Source organism: Dicentrarchus labrax, unplaced genomic scaffold, assembly GCF_905237075.1.
Source record: "Dicentrarchus labrax unplaced genomic scaffold, dlabrax2021, whole genome shotgun sequence".
Classification (NCBI taxonomy): Eukaryota; Metazoa; Chordata; class Actinopteri; family Moronidae; genus Dicentrarchus; species Dicentrarchus labrax.
The window spans coordinates 11,862,004-11,879,840 of record NW_026136716.1 but is presented as its reverse complement, the minus strand read 5'-3'; the positions used below and the strand labels follow the sequence as shown (position 1 = coordinate 11,879,840).

General features: G+C 40.5%; 1 protein-coding gene across 3 annotated transcripts in view; it reads right to left on the bottom strand.

The window, feature by feature from the left end:
• Positions 1–17,837, bottom strand: part of LOC127378686 (interleukin-1 receptor accessory protein-like 1) — a 287,082-nt gene that overhangs the window by 139,441 nt on the left and 129,804 nt on the right. For all 3 annotated transcript variants that reach the window (XM_051427826.1, XM_051427825.1, XM_051427827.1), the window contains one exon: positions 15,929–16,208. In XM_051427826.1, the coding sequence (XP_051283786.1) occupies positions 15,929–16,208 (280 nt within the window). The remainder of the gene's footprint in view (positions 1–15,928; positions 16,209–17,837) is intronic.

The following is a 17,837-nucleotide window of genomic DNA, read 5'->3' as shown; positions in this document are numbered from 1 at the left end:
TCTTAATTAAAATAACTCCTCTCTAATAGAAATCGGATGATGAAATAATTGCTGATTATTCATTACAGCATACTTTCAACTAACAATAACGTTCTTGGAGAATTGTCGCGCGTGACGCATGTATCACAAGGCGAGAGGTTCAGAGGTTGATGGAAGGTTACCTCAGCATAATATCATTACTGGGCAGAGAAGTAAAGCCACCACTTATATTAACCCTTTACAGATTTAATATAGAATGTTGACCTATGCTTAACATAATTAGCATTTCAAAATGGATGACTGAGGTTCCTCTTATTGCATATGTCATGTAACACAAGTTATTTGGTAAGTATTCTAAATGACTTTGGTTCTCATTGTCTCTTACCAAAACTTACAACAACTTTTGAATGTAATGTGTACAAGAGACATGCAATAGCTGGGAATCTACTGTAAAATGTAGTGCCTATTTTCAGAAGAGTGTCGTTGTTAATAAGGCAACATCCCAACTTTCTCATCGGCATCCAAAAGAAGGTTAAATGGTGTCTACATCCAACTAGGCACATCCTCAATCACTGCAGCTCTTATAAAACGTCATTGAAATATTCCTACTGCAATCAGGGCATCAGGCTGAGAGATGTTGCTAACATCTGCCCAATCATTACCCTGTCCCTCAGCAGCACACTGAATGTGTATACGTGTGTGTGTGTGCCTACAGTATACAGCATTGTAGCTAAGCAAATTCAAAATGTTTCAAAAGCTTAAATTGAGCATTAACTAAAATAAGAAGCCCTAACTGACTCGAACTGCCTTTCAAATCCCATTGTTTCCATTCTTTTCCATCAGGTGTCACTTTGTACCAGTCTGTAGCAAAAGCCAAAGGGAGGCACTAAAGGAAATCACAACAACAGGGGCCCAAGTATTCGAGTGACATCACTTGTACTATCTATCTTGTTGCCACTTGCGTCAGCATGTACCTGAGATCGGATTTGAATGTCAACCAAGCCTACGTCAGGATGTAGAGGGCAGATGTAAAATCGGTCAAGCTCTTTCCTGAGAGAGCACATACGCAGCAGTTAATGCAGCCTGGCATGATTGGATGCGCCACATCCTTTTAGAGACAGATACAACAATGGCTCTAGACAGGCAGAAAAAAAGTCTCGTCAACATCAAATAGTGGCTGAGAGCAGGACAAACTCCAAAAATTGGAGGTCAGAAAAGTGCTCTTGATACTGAGCTAGAGACTGACATTGGTCTCTGGACACAGGTGGAAACTTACACAGATGAGCACTACATCAGTCCCCGTAGTCTTGTACTACCTTCCCTGTCCACCAAGCCAAGATGAACCTAGACTGAGATAGGGCCGGCCCAGTTATCCTAAATCAGTATTTTACGGCGCCTGCATTATTTATGGCCAGAGCGAAGGTCATAGTGAGCAGTGGGAAGACTGGGCCTCCTACCTGTAGCACCCGCTCATAACTCACCTGTCAACTCTTGCACCAAGCCCGGGATGATTAAGCACCCCGGCTCCCCAAATCTGACTGTGGGCCAACTTGGTCCTACTTAGCCTCTGTCTAAGAGTGTGGCACTTGTCTGCCATGCTGGAACAATCGACTCCTGCCGCAATTATAATCCATCCACCTTTTCTCTCTCTCTCTCTCTCTCTCTCTCTCTCTGTTTGTGGTTTGTCTCTGTCCCCTGCCTCCGCCCGCCCTTTTCTCGTCTTGTAGTACACAATTTCTCAGGGAGGAACACACACGTCTGCAGATAATTTAGTTTTGCCACGCTGTGAGAAACACACGCCTACACCTATCTACACACATACATACGACTACGCACCTACAAACACTACATAAAGATAGACAAGCTGTATCTCTGCAGTGTACCATATGTAATCCTGACAAGATCAACTACAAAGATAGAATATCCCCAACAGAACTTCATATGTAATTGTTAATAAAACTCGGTTCATGTTGTACAGTTAGCAGGGACAGCAGGGTCATACTTATTTCCATCTTTAAATACTTTTTTTAAGAAAAGATGAAGAAATTGAGTCACAACTTTAAAAATGTTCTTTTAATGTGCAGCAAACAGAATATATTTTCTTCCAGGTGGTTAAAAGAGCATTGAGGATTCTGAAAATACCTTCAAAACAGAAGTAAGTGTTGTTTAACAACCATATGGGTTTTTCAAAGGTCTGCGGGTTAATTTTTCAGGAAAACAGATGCTGAGCTTTGTGATTTGAATGTAATGGTAATACAAGAGACATAAATCAGGGCTAACTCTTATGTGCACTTTAAGGGCACACATATAAGCTGAACTGTCATTATTCTGTATTTTAATTGCAATGGCTAGGAAACAATAAAGACCCCCTACAATCCCTTGCAGGACCCCACAGAGTCCCCAAACCCCACATTTAAAAGTACTTTTCTAAATATAAACAATGCAGTGCATATACAGCCCAAGAACTTATTTTCCAACGAGTCTGAGAATTCCTCCAAGCCTCCCCTTGAGTTGTGTGTCTCAAACTGACAGCAGCACTTCTTGTGTGCAAGCGCATTAGTCAGTCATTTCCTAGTCGATGCCTTCAGGGAACTCATTTTCCATTCCACGACACCCTCAACTCATCGTTATGCTAGCAACCTGATTTCATAACAAGCATAAACAATTTGTCTCCATTGTATTCTCTTCTAACTCCGTCATGACCTTATTCATTGGTCCCCAGGCCATCTGGGTGTAATGTATGAGCAGCCATACTGCTGTGCATATCAAATACAAACTGGCTCACACTGGCAATACTGCTGCTGGAATGGGCTGTTGCACTGAGGGTATGGGCTGTATAGGTGAAACAATGTAAACCAGTTGGAGTTGTTCCTCACATGAGAGGTCAACACTCTTTGGGAGATGTGAGCCAGAAAGGTTCCCTGCAACTGGCCAAAAAGTGAGTCACAGGGTCAAACAGCTTTCCAGGCTCTTGCATCCTTTTTCACATGTAGTGGTAGGCAAGTCAATCAACAGCTGCCTCAGCTTCAGTGACTGTATGCAGCACTCCAGACGTCCCATTGTCATAGTGAAGAGTTCATACATCCTCAAACACTGCACACAACCAGTAGATTCATGAATGTAGCTTTACCAGCTTCAACTAGCCCACTAAGATTTCATTTTAGAGCATTTTATGCTGAAAACAGCTGACTGCTGTGGCCGAAATCAAACGCTATTAGAGCGGTGATATTGCAAAACTGTTGCAGTCGGACAACAAAAATAGTGAGCTGCAGATTCAGGTGATAATTTTCTGTAGGTTCATCACTATGGACCATCCCTTTCCGCACTGTCAATGTGTCATTTGATATATTGTTAAAAAAATATGGATTCTAGCCATAAAGGGTAGCATTTATGTTTCGCAGACTGTCAATGATTATGTATCCATGTCTTTATGCTGTGTGACAAAGGTTGTTAAAAGCATTAGGAGACAAACTATGTCCATTCATTTTGACTGCAAAGATTTTTGATTATAGGTGTGCATAACTTTAGGTTATTTTAGGTTCGAAAGGTGTGTGAAATTTTGTTGGGAGATATATACTGAAATGAGATAAAAAAAAAAGAGCATATAAGTTGTTTATCTTATACACAGTGCAGAATGTTTATTCCCTGTGGAACCTAAATAATGAACACATGTGCTTTTAAAAGCAAATACTCTTTTTATAAAAGCAATAGTGATAGTTCCTTGTCAAATGCTTGACAATATACAGTATTAGTTAAATTTAAATTAGATCTTTCACTTTTATGAAATTCAAATGAAGTTTCTGTCGCATGTCCCAGCCACTTTCCTATTCTCCTCTCACCCTTAGGATTCTGGCGAGCTGTGAGTTTTCCCCTATATCACAGTTTGACTGATAGCTGCGGTATTGCAGATGTCTCGCTTGGAGCTCTGCCGTTCACAGTTCGGGGGGGGGAGACAGCGAGGGGAGGAGGAAAAGTTGGCTGGTGTGCCAAAGTGATTGTGCTTGGGGAATGGTATTTCTGACATTTGTCTGGCAGATAAAAACCACCATCAGATATGAAGAAGAGAAGGTCAGTGTCCCTGCTATCAGATAGCAATGGTTTGGCATCTTGTTTGATGACTTCTTCTGCTCAGTGTGGACCAGGAGAGCCAAGAGCCTGGATATATTGGGAGCGATGCTGAGGATGTGACTGAATAAAATCCCTCATTTGGGGATGTGGAAATATTTAACCTGGGTGCACTTCACGGTATGCTAAGAAATTTAACTAAAATGAATAAAAACATTTGTATACTACATGTGTAAGATTAACAGAAGATCCGGAAAATAAAGAAATAAAAATTGGTCATGTATGACTTTCTGCTCAATCGTCCTGGTTAGTCATGCAGATTGTGACAACCGATTTGAGTCAAGAGGCCTCCTAGAATAATATCTCCACAGCCAACCTTGTCCCCTCTTTGCTCCCTGTAGCCAGGAGCCGTTTGAGCTTGGCTTAATCAAATGGAATCGAGCATGGGACAAATGTCCAATCAGAGGGAGCGTGAAGGGCATGCAATGAAATTGGCTGAGACCGAAATGCAGGCACATGGTGGATTAAACTTAAATTCCAATTTCTCCAAAGAGTACCCAACATACATCAAAATGAGCATATGTAGGGCTGGTTAGAAATCAGAAATAGTGGCCACTTTTACTGCGCGATTGAATAAATGCAACCAATATCCATTCAGCATACTAAAGCATTCGGTTTTTGATTTGCTCCATGAAACTATCCCATCCCCTTTTAAATAATGAGATATCTCAAGTTACTCAAAGTACTCAAGCATGTGTATGTATATTCTAACCAGGATATTGACTATTATTCAAAATATTATGTGCATCTAAACACACTAAGTGACATAACTATGCAGTTCAGGCTTTATGCTCGGTTTTTGCTGCCAATTCTGAATGACTTGATAGGAAATTGAAGAAGACAACAAAATATTAATGCTGACCAGGTCTTTCACTTTAAATAAGTCAGTGATGTGTCTTCCTTACACTGACAGCACAAGCCAATAAATGCGTCTGGTTTTCCATGATATGTTAAATGCCAATCAATGATATGGAACTGAATTGCTCCTCCACAGCATGCTAAATATCTGCAGATCTAGGTTAATTCAATGGCTGAAATGTCCCAGTTAAGTAAACAAGCACTACAGAGTGGAGGTAGAGATGGGAATTGATAAGATTTTATTGATAACAATACCATTATGGATCGGTCCAATTCTTTGTTGATTCTCTTATTGATTCATTTTCTGTGTGTAAAAAAGGTAAAACACAGGTTTTCAATGTCAACACAACTGTTTTGTTATCTCTGAGTTGTGAACTCAGAGTTGAAAATGAGGCCACGCTTTGGGCTGTTTCCTTCCTCTCTGCCATGACTCCTTCGTGGTGCAAGTTTCCAGCAGCACAGACACGAGTTTGTAGTCATTGTTTTGTGACACAACTGTCAGAAAAACATGCTGCCATTCACAAAGGGAACTGATAAGCTTGGTGGCGTACGATTCCAATGGATCGGACAATTTGGAACCATTCTCAACTGGAACCAGTTCTCGATTCCCATCCCATGAGTGAATTATAATGGTACTGTATTAGGCCTGAAATAACTTGTAGCTAGTACAAGTAATGAATGTGAGTTTCTGATAGCCCTATAGAGAAATGAAGCAAAAACACTGACTTTACAGTTATTTGCTGTGACAAATAGTGCGCTTCATGTTATACACTGTAATCATGTTTTCTGGCTCTAAAAGCATTTCATATTCTTCTTATTATAGCCTTTATTTGTTACACCTGTAAGCAGTATAGCAGTTCGTAGGTTGATGACACTGATAATGCATACATGGAAAAATACTCACCTGCACTGTGTTTTCAAGCTGCTGACCCCTTACTGTATTATTTATAACAAGATTGTTGCTATAATGAAAAAGTTTGAATAAGGGTCAGCGAATAGGAAAAAACTTATGATTTAAAAGTTGTAAACAAAATAATAGCGTGTTCATTTTTGATATTTTATTTCCATTTGAGTGCTAGATGGAAGTCTTTTACTATCCAACACCTGATCCCAAAACGGTTCCATGTGAACCCTCTATTGTAACGGTAGACATCCACAGTGAATATCTGGCCAGGTTCACACCGCCACATCACACGGCTGAATAAAGCATCGTGTCAAAGGTGGACTAAGCCCAAACAGCAGCCCATACATCATCAGACAATGGCTGCTGGAAAAAAGCCTCCACTAAACCGCATAGAGCCAACTAAAAGGCTGTCCAAACACTGTGTCGACAGAGCAGTCTCTCTTTACAGGTGTAAAGAATACTGAATATAGGGGAACATCATCAATAACGCCTGGCTGGTGGATGAAGTAGCTTGGCAAATCCATATCACACAATTATCTAAAACCCCACCTGGGCACTGTGAATAAGTGCTGCCAGACATTTGGCACCAACTCTCTCATAACCTCTAAAAGTAGTAATGTGGAAGATGCTCTTTTCTCCCATCAGTCATTGCTGTGGTGTATCTGTGCTGCACTACTTTCTTGGATGATCTGTTGATGAAGTTTATGTTACTTCTCTTAAGCCATTATGGCCATCAGAGCTCATATTATCGGTACAGATTTTCTCCAAACAAATTGCTGCCGCTAGATATAACATGGTACCTTTGTGGGTGGTTAGCCACACTAGCAGTTCACCACTTGTCCAGAATACTGCATGGTTTTCATGAAATTTTGTGTAGACCCAAGTAAACATATTTTTATATCTTTATTTTTCTTTGTTAAGCCCTTGAGTTTACTGAAATGCCTCCATGAGGTTAAAGCTCTTGGTTATCCATTAAAGGATATCCACATCCATTTCATGGAGTGGAAGAAAATTTGTTACAGGCATGAATAGCTTTTACACGATCTATCCATCGACTTTATATCTAGGACCACCACAGGTCAAACATTTTTTTGTCTAGTACTTTCCTTTATGAACTACTACTGTTTTCATCAGCTTCAGCTATGTTATGTGCAAAGAAGCAAATATAAGCATGCTAACATTATTCTATTTTCTAAATCTATCAGGAGTGGCAAAACCTACATAACCAAATGCAGCTATCATCAGGAAAATTATGTTATGGCTTTAACCGTTTGCTATACTCAAAGAAAACGTTTGCAAGTTATATTTAGCGGTATGGCTGTGTTCTGGGACCTCCCTGAGAGCAGCAAAGACCCCCATTGGGTACAGAACAGAGCAGGCATCAATGACAACAGACATGACATTAAATCAGATACGGTTTAAGGGGAGGAGCTGGGTTGGACGTGGGCTGCAAAGCGGCTTGCAGAGAAAGCAGCAAAGGTAGGCAGGCTAAGACAGCTTAAATAAGGCACCCTGCCTGATATATGCCAATTGCATAAAGGGAATCAGCTGAGCCATCAGCTGCTGTGAGTTGTGTGCAATCAGCTTCTATCAGCTGGAATTGTGAGCTGAGCTTGACTTCACGTCCTGCCTGAACTAACGCTATGCTCAATTAAGTAGTTTAAAGTCTCAAGGAAATGCTATACCCTCTATGCTTGAATAACTTTCCAATTTCTAAGTAAAACTGTAAAACAAAGAACATAAATTCTACAAATCAAGACATATGGTAAGTTGCAAGATTCCAGATGTTGGGGGCAGGGTGTTTCTTATGTTTGGTAAGATTATTGGGTGGAAAAGTAATTATTCCTTTCATTGTGACTTCATCAATATGTGCCCTGGCACTGCACAGCACGAAATAAACTCCATTAATAAACGTCAATCATGGCGCCATTGTTATATCCTTCCTCACCAAAGCTCTTCCACAGAGCCACAGCTAACTGATTGTCTCCTGCCAGGTAGCTTATAACACAAACACCATCCTTATATTATACATCATCCATTACCCCTGGCAGCACAAACCGTCCCTGCTGCTCCTTAGTCTAGCGTCTCTCATTGGCTTTGACAGCTGGGCTGGATCAATTGGACAGGCCCTGACTCAGGCTGAATGACAGAGTGTTCCAGACAGCCCATTCTGACTGTCACTTCCCTGAGAGATCACCAGCCACTCCTGCCCACGAATACTAACACAGTCAACATGGCTGCGGTCTGGGACAGGTGGGAAGTGCTTTTCAATGCATATGTGCTCTCTTCTCGGTGTCTGTGTGTGTGCGCAGGTGCCAGGTGAGGTGCACTCATGGCAAGTTTAAATAAGCAAATAGATGCACACACACACACAGATGCACACTCCTTTGTTATCTTCCTCTTCCCGTTGTCCTTTGCTGGTGACAGGCCAGGCATTGCAGGACATGCAGGAAACCCATTAATAAGCCCGGGACAGTGGCAGCATGCCAACACCGTTGAACAGGGTCAAAGGTGAAACATTAGGTACCTGCCAAGAAATGGGATCCTCCCTGCGCTGCTACATCTGTCCTTAATCTGACACTGTAATCCCTGCACTTTCCACTGCGATCAATGCACTGTGGATGTGTCTGTTTTGGCATTTGTATGTCCATAAGTGCTGAGTGTGTGTGTTGCATACTTACGTCTGCGTTTGTTTCTGCTAGACTTTGTGCATGAAAGGGAATGACTCTTCATGTGATGATTTAAAAGCTGCTTAAGAAAGATCACAGCATTTAAAGACCATCTGCTGCTGTCATATCAGACAACTTTTGTCACTAAGGTTAGATGTTTTTGGAAACTGACAACCGGACACCACATTGTTTTCCCACATCCAGGAGTGCAAAGATTAAAGATTCCACACAGCTAGGGGAGCAACAACTAACCTGATGTAGAGCCCGACCAGTATGGGATTTTTAAGACTGATACAATTCCGATTTGAAAAGGAAAAAATTCACCAATTACCAATATGGTAGGCTATATAGGGATTTTTTGAGCTGGAATAAAAAATTACCTTTTCTGTGTGGATTGGGCACCAATTTATGAAGGCTGCTTTCTGAAACAAAGAATATTTAAGTTAAATATTCTAAGAGAGGCAGGAAGGCCACAAGAGTAAATATTTAGGTTAGGTATTCTTCAACATTCTACAACAATGCCGAGAGCGGCTTCTTCTCTCTTACTCTGTGCTGCTTGCCACAGTATTGTAATCGCAGTGAACTGGATAAACTTTGACACCAATATATTACCACAAGCATCCCAGAAAAAAATCGGTGCTAATAAACGCTGTTACCAATACAATACTGATATGTCTGCGATAAGCCAACATTGGCTGATTTATTGGTTGGGCTCTAACCTCATGTAAAGCTGTGGAAATACCATGAGATAACTGAAACCTATAGGCCTCACATAATTATTTAACAGATTTTTTTGGGTCTCCCAAGTGAGAGAAGTTGATTAAAGTGAAGATGATAAGCAATCTCCAAAATTCATGCATGCGATTGTATCAAAGCAGGAAGAGACATGCATCAAATCCGTTTGCCTTGCTAATTTGCACTGCATTTCAGCATAAAAGGCAAAGCAACAGAGAAAATACGGTACATTATGATGAGAGGCTGGATGGAGAGATCAGGCGGCGTGGACTTTATACTCTGTAGAGAGCTAGTAGTGATTGAACTTCATGAGACTGAAGTGAATGTCAGGTGAGCTTTGCAATAAAACCTGGATGAACTGGATTATAAAATAATACCTGCTTACTCACAGCACACTGCAGCATTTTAGCATTTGCTCGCCATTTTCTTATAGCTTTAAAAAAAAATAATTGACATACATGATGTGGACAGTCCTGATTCCAGTTTTTGGGAATCTTACAAATGAAAGACACATACTTTGAGATCACTTGTGAACCATTTCCAACCATTTCCAACCATTTCCTGTCATAAAGCCAGACCAGTTTTTACTTGCCCGTCTCTGCTGTCAGCGAGGAATAAAATCGCAGGAATTAGCAACTTTGTAATGCTAATAGGCTTACAGAGACACTTGCAGCAGTCCTGGGGACTTAGTGGTATCCTCCAAGTACCTGGATGGCCCGTGTGTGTGTGTCTTTCTACACTAAGTGACACACTCCGCCACTGCAGATGTCTTTGCTCTGCATACGACCCGACTCCTCTGGGTAAAACATCTGAGACACCTCGATTTGACACACAACACTGCTCATCTGCTCTCATCTCTCTTCTCTATACCGCAGAGTATGTGGAGGTCCCTCGTCATATGTTTGTAATGCATGTAGATCTGTGCGTGTGCATGAGAGACAACGGAAGAGAGTAAAACAGACAGGCATACATGCTCAGAATGTTGAGTGCGTGCATGTGTGCGTGTTGAAGCTGGCCTGCTTTTACATACAGATTGGAGCTCCTGTCAGTAGCAGCTAGTCTCAGGGGAGCAGAGAACTGACATGTTGTGTTTGTGTGTGTGTGTGTACGTGCTAACGTACGGCGATGCCCTATGACACTCTTAAGTGCAGCTGAGCAAATACACAAACGCATGTGTGTGTGTGTTTGTTAAGAGAGGTAGGAAGGCCACAAGAGTAAAGTCACAGGGCATAATGTAACACATGAAACAAAAAGAGAGTGTATGCATCTGTTTGTGTGATAGTGCTTTATACAGACTGAAATAAATAAATAATATAAATGAAAAATTGGGAGATTGTAAACAGCAAACAAATCCATTCTACAAGCACTTTAATGTCATATTTGTGTCTAATGTTTTAAACAAATGAGAAACTGTAGTACTGTGAAGCAGCTCTACTTCACAGCATTCATACAGATCTTGAAACAAGACACAAACAGGAAGGGAAGATGACTCAAACACTATTAATAACATGCCTCTTGATTAAGAAAGCACTTGGAACTACATGATTTGAATTGGAAATAATTGTGTTTATCTGCACCCTGTTAGCACATTTTTCACAGCTGCTTTTCAGACTCGAAAACTTTGCTAACTGCAAAACTTATTAAGATGTTTGTGTGGGTTTTTTTTTTTCGCAGTGCAGATGTGTCTCTGTCATCTGCATCTCTGTCATCTGCATTATGCCACATGGTGTTCAAGCTGCTCACAGAGCGTATTTCTATTATACTTTCACAAGGGCAGCACACAGATAAACATGTTTGCTGATGTGACATTCTTGTTTTTTTTTTTTTTACTAAGCCTGGAAGTAATAATGGGTAGAACAATGCAGCTCCTCCAGCCTCAATCTTCCTAAAGCCAGGGTGATGTGATTGAAATTACATTTATATGAATATTTTTCAATATATATTTATCATAATATGAAAAATTTATATTTAATGCACAGTACTGTGTTTCACTGTTAGCTATGCATTACATTGGACAAAACTTTACAAGTGTGAAACAAATAACTCCTTTTTTAAATTACAATTTGCTTGGAATCATTTATTTGGCTCAACAATAACACATAGGCCTCCAAGTTTCATGGTGGTAAACTGGCAGAAGGGGCCAGTCATGCTGCAGCAGTGTGTGTTCGCTAGCTGTGGCCATCCTGATGTGGGTGTATTATGAATATTCTGCCTACACAGTTAAGCTTTGCCCAGTGCAATAACACCTGTGACAGACAACCGGTAGACAAAATTCTTCCCTGGTATCTGGAGAGAGCCTATGGACAGCACTGACAGTATATACCTGATGTCATATGAGAGTCACATAATAAACTCACAGTTAATTAGCTACAACAACAGAAAGTATGATATGATAAAAAAACAAACAAAACAAACAAACCTCATTACTGCTAGTACAGTATACTAATTACCTCCTCCAAAGAGATTAGGTTTTTCATGCCGTTTGTGTGTTTGTTTGTATGTCAGCAGGAATACGGAAAAACTACTGACCCAGTTTTTATGCTACTTGGTGGAAGGGGTGTAGCATGGATCAAGCAATTTTCGAGTGGATTTCAATCGCGGATACACACATTTTTCATTCTCTTTGGCAAAATGAACAGAAGTAGTTGCACATGCTTAAACCTGTTGTAATTGGAGACAATGGATTGCTGTGACTAAACATAAAACAAAAGAGTTTGAATAGTGAGCAGATTTGTGTATCTTGTAAGAATGGACTGGATCTCATGGGCTCTTCTAGTTTATGATGTCTCTACACATTCAGTGTATTGTATGATATGACAAATTAAAACTACAAAAACTGTGGATGACTTCACAAGATATAAATACAATTCTGATGAAATTATAGAATTATTATATTAGGCTTGAAATGCTGAAGACATCAGAAGCATTTTAATGCAGCCCTGTTCAATAATAGCCCTGTTTAACACATCCCATGCCACTTTCATGACAGAAGAGCAGAATCAATAACAAAATTCTACATTTACTTTTGAATGCATAGGAAAATTGGTTAAATAAGACACCTAAAGAAAGGAAGCAGTAATGTTGTGCCTTGAATGGAAAAGAGAAATAGTAAATGATGACAAATACTATCACAAAAGACAATGAAAAGATTGTTTCTAGATGTTGTCTGAGGACAAGTACTTCAACACTCACGCGTAACATTCTTGGGCACACTAGTCTCTATCAATATTTGCCTTGAGACAGTAACAACATGGGAGCTCATAGTAACTGGGATTGAATTGTTCTAACATGCTCAAGTATGAAATGTATCCAGTGAGAGATGATTTATTGTTGTGCTGTGATTCATTCGTTCCACCGCTGAGCGCTCTAATTCCCTAGGTCCCTTCATGTTTCAAAAGGGTGAGGATCCTCAAGTAAACACACTGCCAAGAGCCTAATCCAAATGTGATATGTTAACATATGCAAGTGCTGATCATCTATAGGACCCACACTGCTGAGACAAAAGAGAAGAGCAATCCTCTGATTTGGCTACGGTGACTGGAAATTGAAATGAGTCACGTTGTTGCTATGTGGTTGTAAAACGGGATGAATCCATTGCTGCAATTTTCAACATTATGTCATCGCTCCAGTGAAAAAACGAGGAGAATTTAACAATAGAAAAAGTGTTTGCAAATGTCATACTGTAACCATTTTGAGGTTAATAGCATAGTCTTTGAGAGCAATAGTTCAAGTTGTATTACTGCAAAAGTGCTTTTGAGTGGCTCTTTTTAACCTCTGCCTTTTAATAACATCATGTGACAAACTGTATATGGCATTTGGGGGCATTTCCAGACATTGTCCACCATATAGAGATACAGTTTTACTTCATATGCAGAATGAGAAAGCTGTAACAAGTCTGTTTACTTAAAACCATTCCTCTGTCAGTCACCTGGACTGAGGCTCTTGCATTGGCTCTTTTTATTGTGGCTCCACTCAACAGAACTCACAGTATATGCTAATACAAGACTATAAATCATTCTAATTTGATGGTCCCATGTGGTCAATTCTGATGCATTGCTATGCACTTCAGAACGCTGCATTAAACTAAACATGTGACACACACACACACACACACACACACACACACACACACACACACACACACACACACACAGTATCCAATAACCTAATCCTCCCAAGCCTTTAAAGCAGTCCCTTCCCCCGTTCAAAGCCACCGTATGCGGCTGTATACAGCTGACTAATGAGCCAGTCAAGTGAAAACGCCCTTTACCTACAAGGTTAATAAGTTATTACTATATAATAAAGCATGTGCAACGCTGCACATTACTCAGCTTATTTCTTCAAGTCAACTGTTGCGAAACTGACAGTAAACACCATGTGACGAATGTTTTCCCTTATTTTTTGTACTTTTGGGTTCAGTTGAGACGGCTGGTGGATTTAAACCAGCAAAAAGGTACTTTCACTTTCTGTTGATTCTGGCGGCCCCTGTGGACAAAGTAGTAGTGTTTACAATGCCTTGTTCATGGATTTTTAAGGGGAATCCAACCGAATCTGATCCGGTGGCAGGCAATAACAATAATTATAAAGAAATAGCCAATCTTCTCGCTGATGGTCCAGTTTGTTTATCTAGGCTGTTTCATAACCAGTTAAAAAATGCTCTTTAACTTTAAGGAAATCCATAAGAGACACCTTTTTTAAGATGCACTAATCAATATTTCACACAACAGTTGGCCAAATTGCAGAGTGTAATGTGAAAGGTGTGCGAAACCGATTAATACAGCTTTAGACAATGAATTTGACTAAATGAATGGACAACTCAGATTCACCCGATTAATTCATTAACAAGCTAAATCTGCCTCAAGCTCTTTAACTGTGAGGATTTGCTGCTTTTCTGTTTTATATCATTGTAAACTAAAAACCTTGAGTTTTGACGGACTGCAGGACAAACAAGCTGTTTCACTATTTCCTAATTAATTGATAATTAGACATGGTAAACATGGTTTTTAATGATTATTTCAGCACTGGTCTACATTCAATCATTGGAATATTCGCATTAATACATAGACCTGTTGTTCTGGAGCAAATCAGTGTGTTAGTATCCGTTTCCTATGATACTGTGCAGATATAACACCCCCCAGCTGCATCGGATGCTTTGATTAACACTGACAATCAGTGGAGGTGATTGTAGTGTCAGTGCTGGCATTGTAAATAAAGGTCAGAGTTGTAAGTATTCCATGTGAGTGGCAAATATTTAGAGTTGAAAGTTAAGCATTAAAAGGGAACATCCTTGTCCTAACTACTGTAAAAACATAGTTAAAACCTGCAGAAAGCAACTATAGGCAACAATAGTCCAAAGAAATGCCGGCAGAGAGAAATCCTGCGATGGAAAAGTGCTCCGTATTCAGAACTATTGTCATTTCTCTCCGTGATGGGCAAATAAGTGTTGCCCCTTAATTTGGTTCTGAATGGCAGAGATTGGCAACAAAAAGCAACACTACTCGTCCAAATCAAATCTCATGGCTCTACTTTCTGCGTGATTACACAATAACTCTGAGCTGACTGATTGTCTACCTCCAGAAAATGCTGCCAATGTCGTTGAATAGAGCCATGAGAATTGTTGGACTGGTGCTGCCCGTTTCTATTCACGGCGGCCGGCACAGCAAAGGGGAGAGTGCTAATGGTGATGAATAGTAATGGCCAAAACCTCTCAGAATTGAGCTTGTGAAACACAAGGAGACCTATGCTGAATGCAACTGCTCAAGAGTGTATTATTCACTCTTTTTTGTCAGTGTCACAAATGTCCTAAATCGTTTGTGTTTAGATTGAAATACGAATGGTTCTGTGAATTTTTCTGAATTCTAAAACGATTACACTCCTATCTTTCAGGAAGATGTGTTTCAAAGTTCCCCTTGTCCTGTGAAAAGGAAAATTGTGATGGGCTCTGAGACGGCGGCTTTGCCTTTTCTTTCTGACTGGCCACAGACAACCTCCACGTTAATGAAAACTTCTGCCAATATGGGCGAGGAAGCCAGAAATTTCACCACATTATAGAACTCATAAATCAAACAATTGTCTACCTCGACCATCAGGCAAGTGGGAAAGGAAGATAGTACGAGTTCCCTGCTTTTTTCCTTTTTATCTCAACTTTCCCCTTTCCTCAATCTTCCTGTGCTGAATTACTGTCCATTCTCTTTCATCTCACTCCTTGCTCTTTCACGTTTTCAGAAAGAAGGACTCGTGAGGGCCGAAGAATTATGGATTTACCAATTGCACCTAATGGCTTACTGTCCCCCAGAGGAGAATAAAGAAATAATTTAGCATACAAGGCGAAGCAATGGGGCCTCATACTGTTAGACGATGCTCTGTGGTCCAAGGACCACTGCTCTTTTGGCCGTAGAAGAGAGACTTCATTAGAAATCAACAGGGGAGGACTTTAACATAGCTTTACTTGTGCCCGCAGGGTTCCAGAAAATGTTATTTACCCCCACTATTTTACTGACAGGCTGCTGGCAAAACAGGCAAAAATGGTGGAAGAGTTTCTCATGAATGCTCGCTCAGTTCCAGACAAAAACAGCAATTCACATTTAATAGTGATGAAGGGAGCACTATAAAGTATGTCTCCAGGTAATGCTGGTTCACAAAAACAAGAGGAGCTTACCTTAATACGCAGGAATAGTACCCCACATCGTCCAACTCTGCTGGTCGAAACCATATGGCGTCCTCCTCTTTGCTCATTCTTGTGCCGTCAAAACTGATGGGTTCCTCGAAGTCCCCGTGTCCTGCACTTTTGTACCACATAAGGCTAAGTCCTGCGCTCTGCGCATGGGTGTAGTTGGCCCGTATATATCCATAGAATAAAGCACACTTAATCCGTACAGGTTCCCCCAGAAGCACCTTATATTTCAGGTAGTCCACTGACCAATCTGTGCAGCCTTCCACTGAAAGAAAAGGACAGAGAAAAGGAGAATTAAGATGGAGTTGCAAGGAAAAAAAAGCCCAGCAGAGGAGATTTGTAATCATGAAAAGGGTATGTGGCAACCAGGACAGGACCACTTTCAGTGCTGGCATCAGTCTGTCTGTTCACGTGCTCTGCCAGCAATCCTTGTATCACAATCAATCAAGATGCTTTTCCTCCATGCAGCACTGAACTCTATAATGTCCCCTTTTTGTGTTTCACAACAAACAAACAAAATGAAGCTATTAGCATATATTTATATATACATCTCTAACCAGAAGTGTGTCTAAATTAATTCACAGAAAAGAGAGCAAGAAGGCATCCTTATAATGTGTAAATATGTTGAAGTGGATTATTATTGTGGATCACCACAATATCCTTTTGAATGTTAAACTGAACTCTCAACATATCAGTTGTTGCATTCAATCATTATTCCCTGTCTGCCCCTTCACCTACACCCATTATTGTATTTATATTTGACTCAGGTATCTCCATCTCATACATAAATTGAGTCTACTTCCAATAAACTGTGTTTAAGCCACCACCAATATCCCTTAAAACTGCGGTGATGGCTCTCATCTACACTTGACCTGAGAAAATTAGAAGCTGCTGTAAGTCTGCATTCATTTCCTAAAGCTAGCAGACTATCATCATGTCTCAAATGCTGTTTCAAGTCATATAAATGGAAAAAGTAGCTCGTCTCATATTACGCCACTACACATGGCAAGGCTGAGCAATAGGGGTCTTCCTGTTAAGACATCTAATAAAGCCCACCAACTGTCAGTCAAAAAAGTTACAAAGACTTCATAATAACAGCATTATTCATGCACTGCAGGCAAAGGGATGGTTTGGATCCTCAGACTTATTGCCAGTCATTGGGTGTATATAAGATTCATGTGAAACACCAGATATTAAATTGACACCTGATCCTTATCAACTTCTCACATGCCAGTGAAAACTCACAGAGATAACACAAATCTCCTGCCTTCCTGATTGAGATTTTAAAACAGGATGAGTTGTTTAAAAAGACAGGAGGTACAGTAAGCAGCAGTCTGTGTCAACAAATTTGGGTGGTTTTTAATAATGGTGGTGACCCAGAAATGGGAAGACAATAACTTCCAGGTGAGCTATGGCCTGGATCATGAAGCAAGATTAGTGGGCCTAACGCTGGCTTTCTACAAATGGATCGTGTAGGAATGACAACTTTACAATAAAGAAGATTAATAAAATGGCAATGTGACTTTATAATGTAGTGTAATGTAGTGTACAATTGTACTTTCAATACCTATAAACCTAACAAACCACTCTTATATTTGACAACCAAAGTGGGTCCACACTGAATCAAAAACAACCTCACTGTATGCTTCACCTTCCCTTATCCATTTTTTCCCTTCCTGTTCCTGACATCCTCTTTTCCCTTGCTTCACCTCGCTGCATCACTCTTCCTTTAAAAACAGCTGGTGAGCACAGCTGCCATAGACTCAACAGGCTTCGCTAATTGAGCCTCTATAAATGTTTTATTTACCAAAGAAGCAAGTCGGCCGCCGATCGGCGTGGCATGGTGCATGCAGCAGTCATTGGGGGTAGCCAGGGGAGGGGTGTGGGTGGAGAA